The 15,072-nt window shown below is 39.6% G+C and overlaps 1 protein-coding gene across 1 annotated transcript in view; it reads left to right on the top strand.

The window, feature by feature from the left end:
- The window catches only part of PIGK (phosphatidylinositol glycan anchor biosynthesis class K), a 62,699-nt gene extending 57,268 nt beyond the window's left edge, over positions 1 to 5,431 (top strand). The window contains exon 11 of the mRNA XM_041421849.1: positions 4,802 to 5,431. Coding sequence (XP_041277783.1) covers positions 4,802 to 4,918 — 117 coding nt within the window. The 3' untranslated portion in view covers positions 4,919 to 5,431. The remainder of the gene's footprint in view (positions 1 to 4,801) is intronic.
- Positions 5,432 to 15,072: the final 9,641 nt, after the last annotated feature.

The following is a 15,072-nucleotide window of genomic DNA, read 5'->3' as shown; positions in this document are numbered from 1 at the left end:
TGGAGAAGCCCACAGAGGATGTGCACAGCCCCTCTCCTGGCTGTAGCTGCTGCTGCCTGCCAGGCAGCATCAGAGCCCTCGGATGTTTTAGACCACGTGTGCTGCAATAAATAGGCCAGAACTGGGTCTAGGACACTCAGTGCTGAAAGTGCAGTGAGAATTAAGCAGGGATTAATTTGAAATCCAATAGCTGCCGCTTTAATGGACTCACTGGCACCCAGTGCTTCTGATGTGTTATTTTTGTGTAGTTGCACAGGGATATTTTACACTCCTGCTACAAATACACACCGTCTTCCTCAGGTGGGGAGAACATCCCCTGCAACAAGGATGATGTGCACATTCATTTCTAAGCATTTGCACCCTTTCTTAAAGCCCTCTTTGGAAAAAGGTACTGGAGGACTGGAGGAGATAGAAGAATTTGTGTATCTCTGTTTCATTTGGTAATTACTTAATTCCTGTCTGCTTGCTCGGCTTTCTGGGCTGCAACTATTCAGATGTGGATTGTGAGTTTAACCCAAAGCTTTCAGTACCAATATTTTTGGGCTTATTGAGAACATTAAGATAGAGTTCTGTTGGAAGACTGTTGGATATTATAATCCGACAGTCTTCTGAATTTATCCTTGTAGATAAGTTTTAGACAGTGTTGTCCACGTGAAATGTTAATATGTGATGTTTTAAGTCTTATTTCTGTTGTGATATAACATTTTAAAATTAAACCATTCTTCCTCTAATTAACACTTCAGCTTTTTAAAATTATTTTTTTCATAAAGCACATTTTAATTGGAGTAACATGTATTGCATGTTTTATGAAACACCTTCATTGAAAGTCTTGGATACTTTCCATTCAGGTCCCTATAGACCCATCCAGTTTGAAAATACACTGTTTTATCCTCTCCTTAATTACAGTACTTGGAGCAACTCTCTGTTAACTGTTTTTAGGTTTCACAGGATAATGAGTCTACCAGAACTAGAGAGTGTACAGCAAAAAACTGTTCACAGGAGGAAGCTTGCTGTTGCTTAGCTACCTGTCTTTTTAATTTGGAATCTCCAGCAATTCCATAATGACTAGTCCTTAAGCTGCTAAATGTATTTTTTCATGACAGATTGTACATTCTGAATGTGCATTTCACCTATGCATTACTGCCCTTACTGTGGGAATAACGAGGGTGTTTGGAATGGGATTGTGTTGTGTGAATCACAATACCTAAAAATGTCGGTTACAGAGGCAGTTCCTACTGGTGGGTACCACAATGAAATTCAGAATAACTTGAGTGAAAAGTTGTCTCTGCTCCTCCAGAGCAGTCCCAAATATGAACAAGTTTTGTGTCATCTGTAGGTAGTGCAACCAGTCTGTAGTACACATTCTCACATCAATTTGAAACATAATAGTGATAGGTAATAAATTGCAGATCAAAATACAATGACACTTAACATGGTTTTGGTCCATTTAGCATTTTCTTGCAAGTGAGAAAATGGCCTGACGTGTAAAAATTGCCTGAATGTCACCGAAGTCTGCTGAAATAAGACTCTGAACTAGGCAATAGTCATAGGAGAACTACTTTTTTTTTTGGAATCTGTGAAAAAATTTACTTACATTAATGCTATCTGGTCAGTCCTAAAATTGATATAAAGAGATAGTTTGTCTTGGCTTGTGGCCACATAACTGGTATAAGCATAGAAAGAAATTCTGGCTTTTCTAAACCCTTTTCCAGTATGTGGGTCTAAAAAGGATTTTCATTTGATGTTAAAGTGAATTCTTTCTTACTATAATAGTCTTTCCCATTAGGAGAAATGTCTGTGACTCTTCCCCTTTTGCCTACACAAAACAGCTACAGCAGCTTCTGCAGCAGTATGGGTGAGGTACTTGTGTGTTTCTGGGAGGGCATCCTGTCCCCATCCCATCCCATCCCATCCCAGTGCCCCGGTGCTGCCAGGGAAGGAGTTGTTGGCTCTGTGCTGGCAGGGGCACAGCTGGAAGGGCCCTGCCAGCCCGTGTGACAAGCACAGCTGGCTGGCACAGGTCATGGGAGCAGTGGCTCCATGTCCTGTGCAGATGGGCCCACGCACAGCTGCCAAAAGCAGCTTTTTGTAAAGGAACTCCAGCACTCTGCTGCTGAGCTGATGCGCCCACCTAGGCAGAGTTTTGTTATTGATGCTTTCTGTGTTGTATTTGTTAGGATTTTAGAAAGATGAACTTGTTAGTTTGACAACTAATTATATTTTTAATTTAGTGGTGAACTCTCTTGGGAATCTATGATCAAGTTAATTTAAATGAAATGAGGTATTTCAGCTCTTGCAGGTATACTTTGTGGATTTAAATGTGAATCTGTGTAATCCCATTTTAGATATTCATAAGGTTTTGATGTCCTCATGGAAAATACTGGCCTATTTCAGTATGATTTTGTGCTCAATTAACCATTTAGAGATATTGACTTACACAACAGAGTTGAATATTTTTGCCCTTTTATTGTGGTGTAATATTTATGTGTATATTTCAGTTTCTGGGTCTGTAAATCTTTCTTATTAGGATAATTTATTTTTAAGATTACTGAGTATGTAGCTCTTATACAGCCTCATATAATTTTCGTCATGCCTTCATGGTTTTAATCCTTTACATTTTAACATTGCATCCCCTGACTTTAAACTGACTATATACGTGTCCTTGATTTCCCAGTGCAGAGCCACTGCTGCACTGGCTTCTCTTCCCTTGCACAATTCCATGGAGACTTCAGTACAAGACATGACAAAATGTAAAACCATACTCATAGATCACCTTATAAATATTTATTCATATAAATTCTTTAAAGAAATTAAATTACGTGTTCTATACAAAATAGGAAAGAGAGGCTTTTAGTGTCACTGGCTGCAAATTGAAGTCATTTGTCTTGAAGGGTCAGGTGCCACTTTGTGGTAAGATACTTGTCTGAGATCCAAGAAGGGTAAGATTGATAGTACAAAGAGATTGATGGAACAGGCACTGCAATATGCATACGAAGTTACAGGTTAATTAGGAAGATTTAAACAAGAAAGTCCCTTTGTGTGGAGAAGTGTCATGTGCTGTTACTCTAAGAAGCAAGGTGTGCTGGCAGCCTTTTGAACAGGCAGAGTTGATTTTCAGGGATGTTTATGTGGAGATGTGCAGTTGTGAGTATCAGCGAGGTGGCAGATCACCAACAGCACCCGCTGCAGCTGACGGGTGCTGCTCAGGGAGTTCAGTGCTTTGCATACAGAGCCACCTGCTCTGCTCACATCTTTGGTTTTGTTGTGGTTGATGTGAATTATAATGCTGGTTTTGTGATTCCTGTATCAGAGTAAAATCATTAATATTTCAGACTGCCAAGTTCTTTGGGTGTCTCAGGTGATACGACTATTTGTTCTACTTTTTAATTGCAGGCACAGCAGAAATTGCAGCACTTACAGAAAAATCCTTAAGCTAAGAATGTGTGGTTTATAAAGTGGTAGCTGAGCAGTCAACAAACATTGTTTTTAAGTTGATAGGAAAGCTGTTTTGAAAGAACAGACACTGCAAACTGTTCCTTCTTTCATTAAAGTTCACCAGCCTCCCTGGTACATTTAGCAGAGAACAGCAAGCTTCTCTGTGTGGATTGATGCTGAAATTAAAACAGCAACATCTTTTGTAATAGTTATTCACTTGGCAGAAAGAGAATTTTAAATTTGACTTAAATGCAACAAAATCAAAATGGTCTGTACCCCTTGTGTCTCATTCTGCACAAGGACAAAATGGTGCAAATCTTTCAGCAAGGCAGGAATAAAAATCTCAGCAAGCGCTTCAGTATTTATTATCATAATAGTAAATCATCCCTGTCTGCCTGGGAGATGTGTAAAACATACCTGCTGAGGGCAAGAGCAGGCACAGGCCTGAGGGACTGTTATACTTCTAAATACTATAATTCTATATTTTTGTCATGATAGTCTTAACTAAAATTTGCATTCATATAGTCACCTTATTTTTAGCCCCATAGAGAGATCTTGGGGTACATGGCAGCTCTTACTTCCTACAATCCATTTCTCTATTCTCTGACTGTGGAGTATCTGAATTTTTGGTTTAGTAAGGGAAGGAAGAAGACAGGCAAGTTTTACCTTGTCTAGCTGCTATGTGTGAGACAGAAAAGGCCTTCAATTGCAGGCTGCGTATGGCTTTTTACTGAAGATGAAAAATTTGTTGAAGGGGGGCAAAAGTTTGAATTGCACAATACATTTCTACATTAGGGAAAGACAGACTCAATGAGGCCCCTGGGAAATGTGATTGACATTGAAAACAATCCTCTTTTGTTTTATGATATTGCTGTAATGATGAGTCTTCGCTTTTTATGTGGTCAGATATCTATTTATTCACATAATTCTGAGTACAAAAGCAGCTGTAGAAAACAGGTAGTGGAAAAACAACACTCTCTTTTCTCTTTCACATTTTCACTTGTAGGAGCTGTTTTTCATACTTAAAGAATTCTTCTCTTGTATTAACATGAGACCAAATACAAGAAAATCTGTCGAAACAAATGAGTTGGAACATGTCCCACGATACCAATACACACAGGCAAAGTGCTGTCTGAGGCACAGTTCCAGTGGCCTTTTTGTGGTACTTACCCTCTCTGCTTGAGTGGCAACTTGCCTCCCATTACCCTCCCCATCAATCACAAAGATGCTTCTACTTCAGGAAGAAATACAGCTTATTTTGTTCTACTGCAAGGATTATATTTTTGCAGTTGATAAACACAGTGAACTTCTTATTGTAAGAACTAAGTACAAATATTTTTTTTCTTTTTTTTTTCTTTTTTTCCAGAAACCAAAACAAAAGGACTGGCATCCTCCTGGAGGATTTATTTTAGGACTGTGGGCATTGATCATCATGGTTTTCTTCAAAACATATGGAATCAAGCACATGAAACATGTCTTCTGAACTGGAGCAAACAAGATACTTGCATTGGCTGCTGCTTTGGGTTCATGGGTAGCTCCTGTGTTATCTGAATGTGGATTATGGTTGTGTTCAAACACTGTGTTGACATCTCACTTCTAAAGGTTCTTTTGAAGCCATCTCTTCTGCCCCTTTTTCTGGAAAGATTCTAAAAAATGGTTTTAATGTTACTGTTATTTCACTTTTTCTTGATTTAAACATACTTTAATGCTTTTCTGAGCATAGTTTCTTTTTGGTTAAGCTTAAAAAAGGGCAGGACCTAAACCCAGTAACAGGACTTCTGTGGTTGCTTCTGGATTGCAAATGGGAAAATTTCCACCATATTTTGAAGAAAATCTTAGAAGCTAAGTCACGTCTTACTAAAGAACTGGACATTGTGGAGAACGTTATTTAAGATGTCATTCTGTCAATAAAAACTTAACCCACTTCACAGACTTTGGCATGGCATATTGAAATTATTTTTATTTTTCTTCACAAAAATAAAAATACTCTGGAATACATTGATTTCTTTTTTATTATTATTTTTTCTTCCCCATTAAATAAAACCCTTAGATCAGTCCTTTCACCTTAGGCAGTTTTAAGTCTAGAATTCTATGAGTTGGTGAAAGTAAAACGAAAATTATGACCTTGCTGAATCTACTTAAAAAGAAGGCCAAAAAACGTTAAAGGACTTCACCATGTCCATTAGAAACCCTTCATAGGTGTTGTATTTTCACTGCATATAATATGAACTTAGGTGCTTTCAGAATTTTCAGTGCACTGGATTTTGCACTGAAGAAAATCGATTGTGGCATCAGGATGAAGAACATTATAAATTGTACCATTGTATTCTGTAGTTTCTGAGTCCCTAGAAAATGTGCTTTGTTGCCTGTGATTTGTAAATTCTGGTTTGGCATATTGATTTGTTCTTCCTGGACATTTACTGATGAATGTATGCTAAAAGGGTTTTGTCTGTATAATACAGTGATATTTGTGAAGAGAAGAGCAAATCTGTGCATGTGTAGAAACACATCAGTCAGTGAGGAGAAGCTTTTGCCCCGTGCTTTTGGAACTTGTTCTCTACCTTAACCAGAATAAAGTTTACCTGATGCAGTCATGGTGTAAGTACTATACATATATCTCTAAAAGTTATTGGAAATTATCTATAATCACACATAACATCAGAGTCCGTATATTTTTATTAGAATATGGTTCTGAGCATTTCCTATTGCACAGCACATACAAATCTGAGTGCATAAACATTTTTGTCCTTTTTTATTCTCTTCCAACTTGCTTGTGGCATCCCAGCCTCAGGTGAGAGAAGGAGGACTGTCAGAGCCCTGTGAGCCTGGGAGGGCTGTGGAGAAGCCACTGAGGCTTCCAGAGAACAGCAAACAGCAGTGTGGTGCAGCTCGAGTACTAAAGCCTTGGTTTTTTATCTCCAAAGATTTTCTAGGCTTGGAGATGTTGAAGGTACAAAATGATCCATTATGGCAAGGTAAACATTTGCCTGCTCCACCTCTTTGTGGCACTTCTTGGTGAAGAGCTGGGATTGTTTTCAGTAGCAGGGGCTTAAGGCCCAGGAGTAGGGATTAAAACTAAAGCATTCCTACAGTGCCTATAGTTCTGTACACTGATATTGTGGGGTAGGTAATACTGGACATGTCTTCCCAGTGTGCTGATCAGAAGCTTTTATGTAACTGGTGCACAGATCCTCCCTGCCAACAACAATGCCACTTAATGGGAAAGAGAAACACTCTGTGGGATGGCTCTGAGTAGCATTCCTGGTGCTGGATGTCTGGGTCTATTCACAGTGTGTTGGGTTTGGGGGTGGTTTTTTGCGTAATGTCCTTCAAAAGCAATGACTTCATATCCAAAATCTGATATAATGGTGACTTTTCATAAAATCAGAAAACCTTTTTTTTTCTTTTCTCCCTGAGCAATTTCTAATACAACAATAAAGTAAAATCTGCTGTGCACAGATCGTGTAGAAATGGTCTAGACCCAGTATAGAAATTAATCTTAGAGAATTTCTTAGAGGATTTGCTTAGCTTTCCTTTCCTAATCCAACTCTTTTTCAATTGTAGTAAATATTTTAATCAAATATTTATTTTCTAGGCAAGTTTTGTCACACTTTAAAAAGTGTACAAAGTCAAGTTGATAGAGCTTTGTGCCTTGCTTCATTTGCAGTAACACTTATTTGGACTCCTCGGGCCTTATTCAATTTTTCTCTTTCCCTCTTTCAGCCACCTTTTGCAAGAAGTGATAGAAACATCTACAGAACTCATCTGAATTTTGCCAGCAGCAGTAGATACCAAAGATTCTGTCTTTTTAAAAGCTTATCTGCTTAGGGAAAAGGAGGCAATTAGGTGGGTTATTAAAATGCAATTTATGAATAAGGCACTCAGTAAGTATGCATGTGAAGGTGATTAAATTGAAGTGAGAACAACAGTTTGACTGGAATGCAGCAAACTCTGCTTCAGGCATTTTTAACATTTTTGTATGCACAGAAGTGAGGAGTTGAAATGGATCATTCTGAGACACCATGAAGTTGCCTCTGCTACACCTATGAGATGGTGTTTTCTATGCTGTGATAGCTGGTATTCCTTGAACAGTTACGGTCTGAAAGCAAGCGCAGGAATGTCACAGAATTGTCTGTAAACGTGTGTTGTATATTTATTTTTTATTTAAAGTTAGTGACCTTTTCATTTGCCCCAGGAGGCCTTCAAGCTCAGTTTGGGATGTGGCCTCTGGGAGCCAGCCACGTCACCCTCAGTCACAAACGTTTTGTGTTCTGCAGGCCAAGTGTGCCTTGCAGTATGGATGCCTCCTCCAAGGTGCACAGATGATCTCTCTGATGGAATCCAGAAGACAAGCCAGATGGCAGTTTCCTGATGCTTCTTTGCATGGGAACCTTTTGAGCAGAATTGAATTTCAGCATTTTGTGACTCTGCATGGATAGGTCTGTGAACTAAGCGTGCCCATGCCTGCAAAACTCAGAGTATTCATGTCTGCACCCTGTACTGTGGAACTGCACTGACAGGTCCTGCAGTGTGGTTTTAAGATGTTGTTTAGAACACTCATGGATGATAAAAATAGATGTACTTATTTCAGTTTTTCAGCTCTCTTTCAGGATCACATCTTAGAAAGCATTTTTATTATTGAATGAAGAAAAAGTAAGTCCCCAGTAGGGTTGTACTTACATCCAGGTGCTCTCCTGTGCCCTGGAGTGCCTGTGACCAGGCCCAAAGGCTGACACAGTGTGTGACTAAGCTGTGCTTCTGTTACAGACTGAAAAGTGAGGTTCCTACAAAAAGTGAGTGGAGAAAGAAACCTGAGCAGGGGGGAGACAATTGTGTTTCTTGGTCTGTGCCAGCTGAATATTTTCATGTTTAATGACTGTTCTGATGAAGTGCTGTTCTCTTGGCATAAGCAAATACCAGAGCCTGTTCACAGGTATCCTTACAAACATCATTAGTGATGCTGTGTCTCTTCTAGAGAGTGGAAGGTTTTTTCTCTCGGTTGCTTTTTCCTCCTGAAAGCTGGTATCTGTTATTGACTACAGAAAAGCAAATGTAGGCTGGGTCTAATTCTCTTGCTGAGTGCCTGCACTGAGCCCCTTTCAGTCTCTTGTTTCAGAGTCAGGGATTTTTATTCTCAGCTACCCCATCGACGGGAGTAAATGGAAGTTGTGGCCCCGTCTGCCTTCAGAGGGGCATCACTGCATGCTGGAGCGGGGCTGAGTTGCACTCAATCAGTGATTTGCAAAGGGGCTAAGGCCAGGTTCAGTTTATCCTGGGGGAACAGGGATTTGTGCAGTGATAAGGTGAGGGAGCTATTGTTGCACTGTACTCCTGTGAGAGGGACTGGAAGGCCCAGCTGAGGCAGGGCAGAAGTCTGCAGCCCTGGCAATCCTGATACTGCATGTCACTAAGGGTTTTTTCATGTTAGAGAACTGCTGCTTTCTCTTCTCTGATGGATGCTTAGAGGGAAGGAATAAAAAGGAAGTTTCTGATCTGAAAGCTTCCCTAATTATTCTTTCAGTATAGCTGGGGAAGTGAGATGCTGCTAGTTTCTGGTAAATAGTGAAGATTTCATCCATCTTTGCATTATGAAGTCAAAAGCTTTTATGTGGTCAGGACTATTCGGACTTGATAAAAATAGATGAAGTGGAAGGCAATCCACAAAGTGAGAATGGTGCATTTCAGAGTCTGTGGTATTTGGAGAGAAGACAACCTTTGTATATGGTGCAGTGTGGGACAAGGGTTGGGACAAGAAAGATCAGTGTCCTCATGCACAGATCTTCGGCTCTGTCTGTGTTACAGAGCTCTGTGTGAGCTGGTAGAATTTTATCATGCTTCCAGACTAATTAACCTTTGGATTGAGACAAGCATAAAATATTTCACCCAAGAGACTAATTTATCCATAAAGTTATGAACTGCAGAAAAAAGCAGTGTATATAATGAAAGTGTTTTCTCAACCATGTGAAGATCAAACTCAGGCTGCAGCTGACAGAGAGTTTGGGCTCCGTACCAATAGTTGTCCTGCAGAAGTTTCTTTTCAGTATTCCACAAATGAATCACACATGCCACAACCATCACTTCAGCACTTCTGTATCATAATAATAAACATAATAGTTTTTTGCTTTTCTTAAGTGGTGAAAGTCAAAAAACTTGAGAGAGTTTCTCATGGAAGATTATATGACTCTAATTTATTTCTGATTCCCCTCTTTCTGTGAACTTTTTAAAATAAAAAAGCTTTCAGGAAATGTATCTTGAAAGTGTCTGTGTTTTGTAATGAAAACTTGCATAGGCTGCATGACATAGTCTGAGATCAGCATTTCTTAGAACTCATTTCACTTGCAAGTTCTTTAAGACCAAGTTACTTTTTCTCCCCTAATGAGGATTTTTGCCTGATTTAGTGATTAAATTGATAATTAAGGTTTCCATTCAGTGATGTATATCTATTAATGTTTGATTGTGCCATGTCTTCTTCCCCAGGTAGATTATAGATTTAACTTTTTTGCCTTTCTTTCTTTTCAGGTCTGTGTGAGAGTAACACCGAAGCCTTGGCCAATACTGAGCCAGTTTGGCTGCTGTGGCCAGCAGGCTAAATAGATATTCGAATTGTACTTGCCTTAATTATTTTGGTGATGTTTTTTACAACAATCCCTTGAACTTAAGAAGCAAACTGTTTGGACATGCAGTCTAGCTCCTGTGTCCTGCATCTAGAAATGGCCTATGGTGGATACCAAGGGAAGAGCACAGAAAAATAGAGGAAAATACATTGTGACATTTTTCCCGTGGAATTCTGCTTGTATCCTTAAGATGATGCTGTATCCTCTTAGCTTTATTTGCCTATGTTCAGATAGGTTCTATAGGGTGAGGATCTTTCTTTTTTTTCCTGTGTTAACTGCAACTTCTTTGGAAGTCATTTGCAAACCCAGTTGTGGAATTCCAAGCGGATCCATCACTTGGATCCCTTTGTCCCCTTCAGAGAACCTTGAAGAACACTCAATAATTTTACAAGGCAGGGTTTAGCTTACAAAAACTGCATTACATCTTAGCCCATCTGTCTTTATGACTCCTGATTTTGTTCTCCCAGATTTCCATCCGTTTGTCTGGATTGCTGGGGTTGTCTGTAGTTTTCCTGTCTGTTCTGTTTTCCTGACAACTCCTGGTCAAAGCACTCCATAGCAGACAGGGACACTGTGTGTTGGTCATCTCTGTGCAGCTTCTTTGGTGTGGCCTGGCCTTCAGTGCCAGGCAGGACAAAGGGATGTGTCCCTTCCCTTCCTCCTGGCAGTGCTGTGCAGCCGTGTGCTCCCCACTGCCCCCCTGGAGGGGGCTCAGCACCCAGGGGATGCTGGTTCGGGGCCTGCTTCCACTCTGCCTGTGCTGTGGAGGCCCGGGTGAAATCACCAGCTTTGCTTCTGCTGTTATGCTGAATCTCCATCCACATGGTGGTCAAAGGGCATCATTTGACATTTCGTGTTTTGGTGTAATTTTCAGTGTGAAAAACATTTAACAGTCTAGTGGTTTTAAGGGTATTTAGCATAAGCAGTGCCATTTGACAGTAATTTTATAAAAGAGTCTTTGAATTTTATATTTTTCTGCTTCAGCAGAGAGAAATTTCACACCACCTTAGACATTTGTCCTTTCCTATTGCCTAGAGTTTTTAAAAGAATATTTCCTAGTTTTATATTAAACAAGATTGTCCTTAATTTTTTTCCTTTCCTCTTACAAAATCATATGTTTGTTATATGCAAGGTGTGCCTTTGCAGCAGGCAGCTGGAAATTCAAAGTGATCAGTATGAACTGGTAGTCCAGGGAAGACAGAAGTATTGGTACCTGTAAGGTTTCTGTACTTCCTTTTGTTTTGCTGTACCTTTTGCTGCCTTACAAGTACTCTTTGACTGTTTAACTGCTTTTTTTTTTTTATTCTTAAGCTATGTTTTAACTTTTGCTGCCTTACAAGTACTCTTTGACTGTTTAACTGCTTTTTTTTTTTTTTATTCCTAAGCTATGTTTTATACTGAATTAGAAATTGTATCTCCTTGCATCAGATTGAATAACTAACTTTCATTACAGAAATTATCAGCATTTTTTTTTAAAGAGTTTTTGTGGCACTTACAGTCAACTTACAGAATACTGCAAAGAAATCTGTGCAAGACAACCATTGCTGTTGGGCCAGGACATTCCTCTCTGTCAGCTCCAGCCTGAGTGTGATCTCCGTATTCCAGGGGCATAAAGCTATGTTTAGATTCCCCTCACCCCATTCTCCAGTGCTTTTCCAGCTATTTTTATCTTACTGTTTCCTTGTAACCTTAAGAGGTATTTTGGGTAAAAATCACTTAGTTTCCTTTGAAGTCTGCCTGGAAAATGCAGCAGGACAAGTCCCAGAGAAGCAGCTCCATAAGGATTTTATTAGTTTACTGCTCTGTGTGAATGGACATGTGTGTTCTGCTGGACTGAGCCAGGGCTGCCAGTCAGCAGCCCCCAGTCTCTCAAATCTTGTTCCAAGGCTGTAACTTGGTTTAATTTCTTAACCTCGCCTTTCCTCAGTTTCCTTACAAAGTGTTAACTTTCTGAGGTCTGCAGCACTTCGGGTGGAAGGTTTCTCCACGTGCATCATGGTTTTGCTTTGTACCATGGTGCTGTCACCACTGAGCCAACAGAACACAAAGCAGCTGTGGTAATTTTTGTTCTTAGTTGCAGAGTTTTTTTCCATTCTCAATTCCAGCTGCACATATCATGGTATAAAAACTACAGTTCTTCAAGATGAAAAATATCTCCTGACAAAGGCAAGTGTAAAAGCCTAAAGGTGTGCAAGGAGTTCAGAACTAAACTAACATAGATCTGGAAATTGCTGATATCTGTAAACACTGTTTTGCAACAGCTTTTAATATGTGAAATGATGCGCTGCAGATGATGAATCAATCAAATTATAGTGAAGTGTGAGATGACAGCATAAAGCAGAGAATGGCAGCAATGCCTAGTTTATACTACTTATCCCTAGGCTGACAGCATGTACTGTCATAAATCTATTTGGTTTATAACTAGGCCATAAAACCTTACATCAGGCTTAAATGCAGGAGGATTCTGTACTTCAAAAATTGTGAATTTATAGAGAAATACATCAGTGATTTGTTAATTAAAATTGCAGTGCTTTAACAGTTATTTACATTTCTTTTGCACTCTTATAACTTGTGCTTTTTGGACTCAATTTATGTTCCCCGTAAATCTGTGTGATCTGTTTAAAAGTTGCTGTCTCCTTGGCTTCATCAAATTTCTTTTTATATATACAGGTGTGACTTAGATAATACTCCTTCATAATTTCTGTAATTACGTGGGGGACCTTGCTGAAACTTCACAGGAGGTTGACGAGACTAAAGTGAGTTTGGGTTTGCTTTAAAATATGTATATGAGGGTAGCAAGAACACAGAACTATTAAAAGAAACTGAATAAGGAATGAGTTACAATGCTTATCTTGGCTCTCTTAGGAGATTTAGTGTCCTTACAGTTTATTCCATGTTTCTTCATATTCTTATTGGTTCCCATATCTACTTGACACTGAGCAGTCTTGCAGAGACTCTGGCAAGTCTCTGTTTCTGCAGAATACTAGAAGTAGACCAGTGTACTCTAAATGACCCAATTTTAACAATAGCATAGCTAAACATACAGCACACACATCCTGCAGCCCTTGACTGATGGAAAAACTAAGAGCTCTAGTTTAAAATGACAAGATCTTTTTATTATTGTATCAGTAATAAAACAGGGACAGAAGCATCAGAGGACCTACTGTGATCTGTACCATGTCTTGCAGTCACATTAGAAATGATCTGTAAATCAGTTTGACAGATTTCATCAATTGGGGCAATATATGCTGGATACACAACCAGTACACATGTTGCAAGGGATGTTCAAACTGCCATTAGTTCAAAACCCATTCTGTTTTTTATAGAATGCAGTGAAATCAAGTGGAAGGAATAAAACACCATCAGTGAAAGAAGGAGAGGTAAACACCAGCTGTCAAGAGAAAGGTAACATGCACTTGGCATTCAGTTTGTAAGCTGAGTGGTGTGTACCAGGAAGAACACCAAAATAAAACTTTTAAGGCAAAATACATTAGAGATTCTTGCTTTTTTGGGCAGGGCTGCAGCAAGACAGTGGCTCTTGGAGACTTGCACTTCAGGTCCAGGCAGTGTTACAGAGGTGACACCAGTTTGCCCCTGCCAAGACAGTTCACTTTGTCCTCAGAGAATCAGGGTATTTGTGGGGCAGCTGCAGCTATTGCTATCCAGTTTTGGAAAGAGGAAGACCACGGGTTATAAGGGGGTTTAAATGAGAGTGTTTGGTCCCAGTTCTGTGTCTCGCCTCTGAGGTTCAGCTTCTTGGATTTAGGTGTTTAAAGGTAGTATCTTTGTTCTAGCTTTTGCACTTCTCTAATGAGAGACACCTTTCATCACCTGAGATATGTTTCATGCAATAGTTACTGATTACTTCCAAAAAAACTGAGATTTGATATTTGTGAAGCAAAAGGAAAAGTAATACTGTAACTGAAATCTTCTTTATTCACACGCCACATGTAACCCAGTAATTCCCACTGTGAGGTTCCATACACAGCAAGAGCATTGTCTTTCCCCTTTGTCTTGCAGGGACTCACCAAGCACATACAGGTACTTCATGGGAAAAAAAAAATGCAGAGTTTAACTTTGCTCCTTTCAGAGAGACAATTTTGTACTCATGGAATGCTTTTCACATCCCAGCTTCAGTGTGATCCAGAATCTCTGAGATCAGTGATGATCTTGGGACAGTGGCAGGCAGAGATTTCTGCAGGTGCAGTGCTGTGATCTTTCTGGCTACTAGGACTGGTATTGTAGAACTGGTAGTTTACCTTCTTCATTCCAGAAATGTGGTCACATTGTGCTGAGCAGCCGTGGCCTGGTTTGTAGTCTGTTGCCTCAGGAGGGCTGCTGGCAGCCTCTTGCAGAAATACAAGAGGCAAAACAGAACAGAACCCCTCCAGCCTTAGCTTGTCTTTAATGAGAAGCTGCTGCCATGGCCAGTGGGGGGTTTGGCTTTTTTTTTGGATAAATTTTGTTTGCCCTCCTTCCTCCCACCCCTATTTAAAAAACAGCAGCTCAATAGCACAGCAGCAAATGCACATTAATATCAAACAGAATTTTCACTACCATTTTCGTATTAACATAAGATGTTAGAATGTAAAGTGAGCTGGATCTGCACATGGGACCACTCTTGCTGTTAAAGGCTTTAGGCTGGAACAGAGCCCAAAATTCTTAGAAGAAATCCAACATTTCTTGATCAAATATTAATTACATGCCATATAGAATTATATGTTTCAAACAACTTTTATAAATAAAAAGCTAGGCCTTTCAAACCATCAGCAATATTAATTTTGGATTTAAAAGATTATGAAAGATAAACAACCACATAACTGTGAATTAGAAAAATACTGGCCTAGGTTGCATAAAAACCTTCATTAAATAAATATGGAAAGTTTTCACTATGAAAACTCAGTGGCATCGTACTTAAAAAAGCCATAATGAATTAACGGTCCCTTAATGACACTCAGGTTGTGTTTCATGAATCACAAACACACACAGGACGTCAGATGGCCCCAACAGGTGATGGACTGGG

Source organism: Onychostruthus taczanowskii, unplaced genomic scaffold (assembly GCF_017590055.1).
Source record: "Onychostruthus taczanowskii isolate IOZ18803 unplaced genomic scaffold, ASM1759005v1 scaffold7, whole genome shotgun sequence".
Lineage (NCBI taxonomy): Eukaryota > Metazoa > Chordata > Aves > Passeriformes > Passeridae > Onychostruthus > Onychostruthus taczanowskii.
This window is presented reverse-complemented; position numbering and strand designations above follow the sequence as displayed.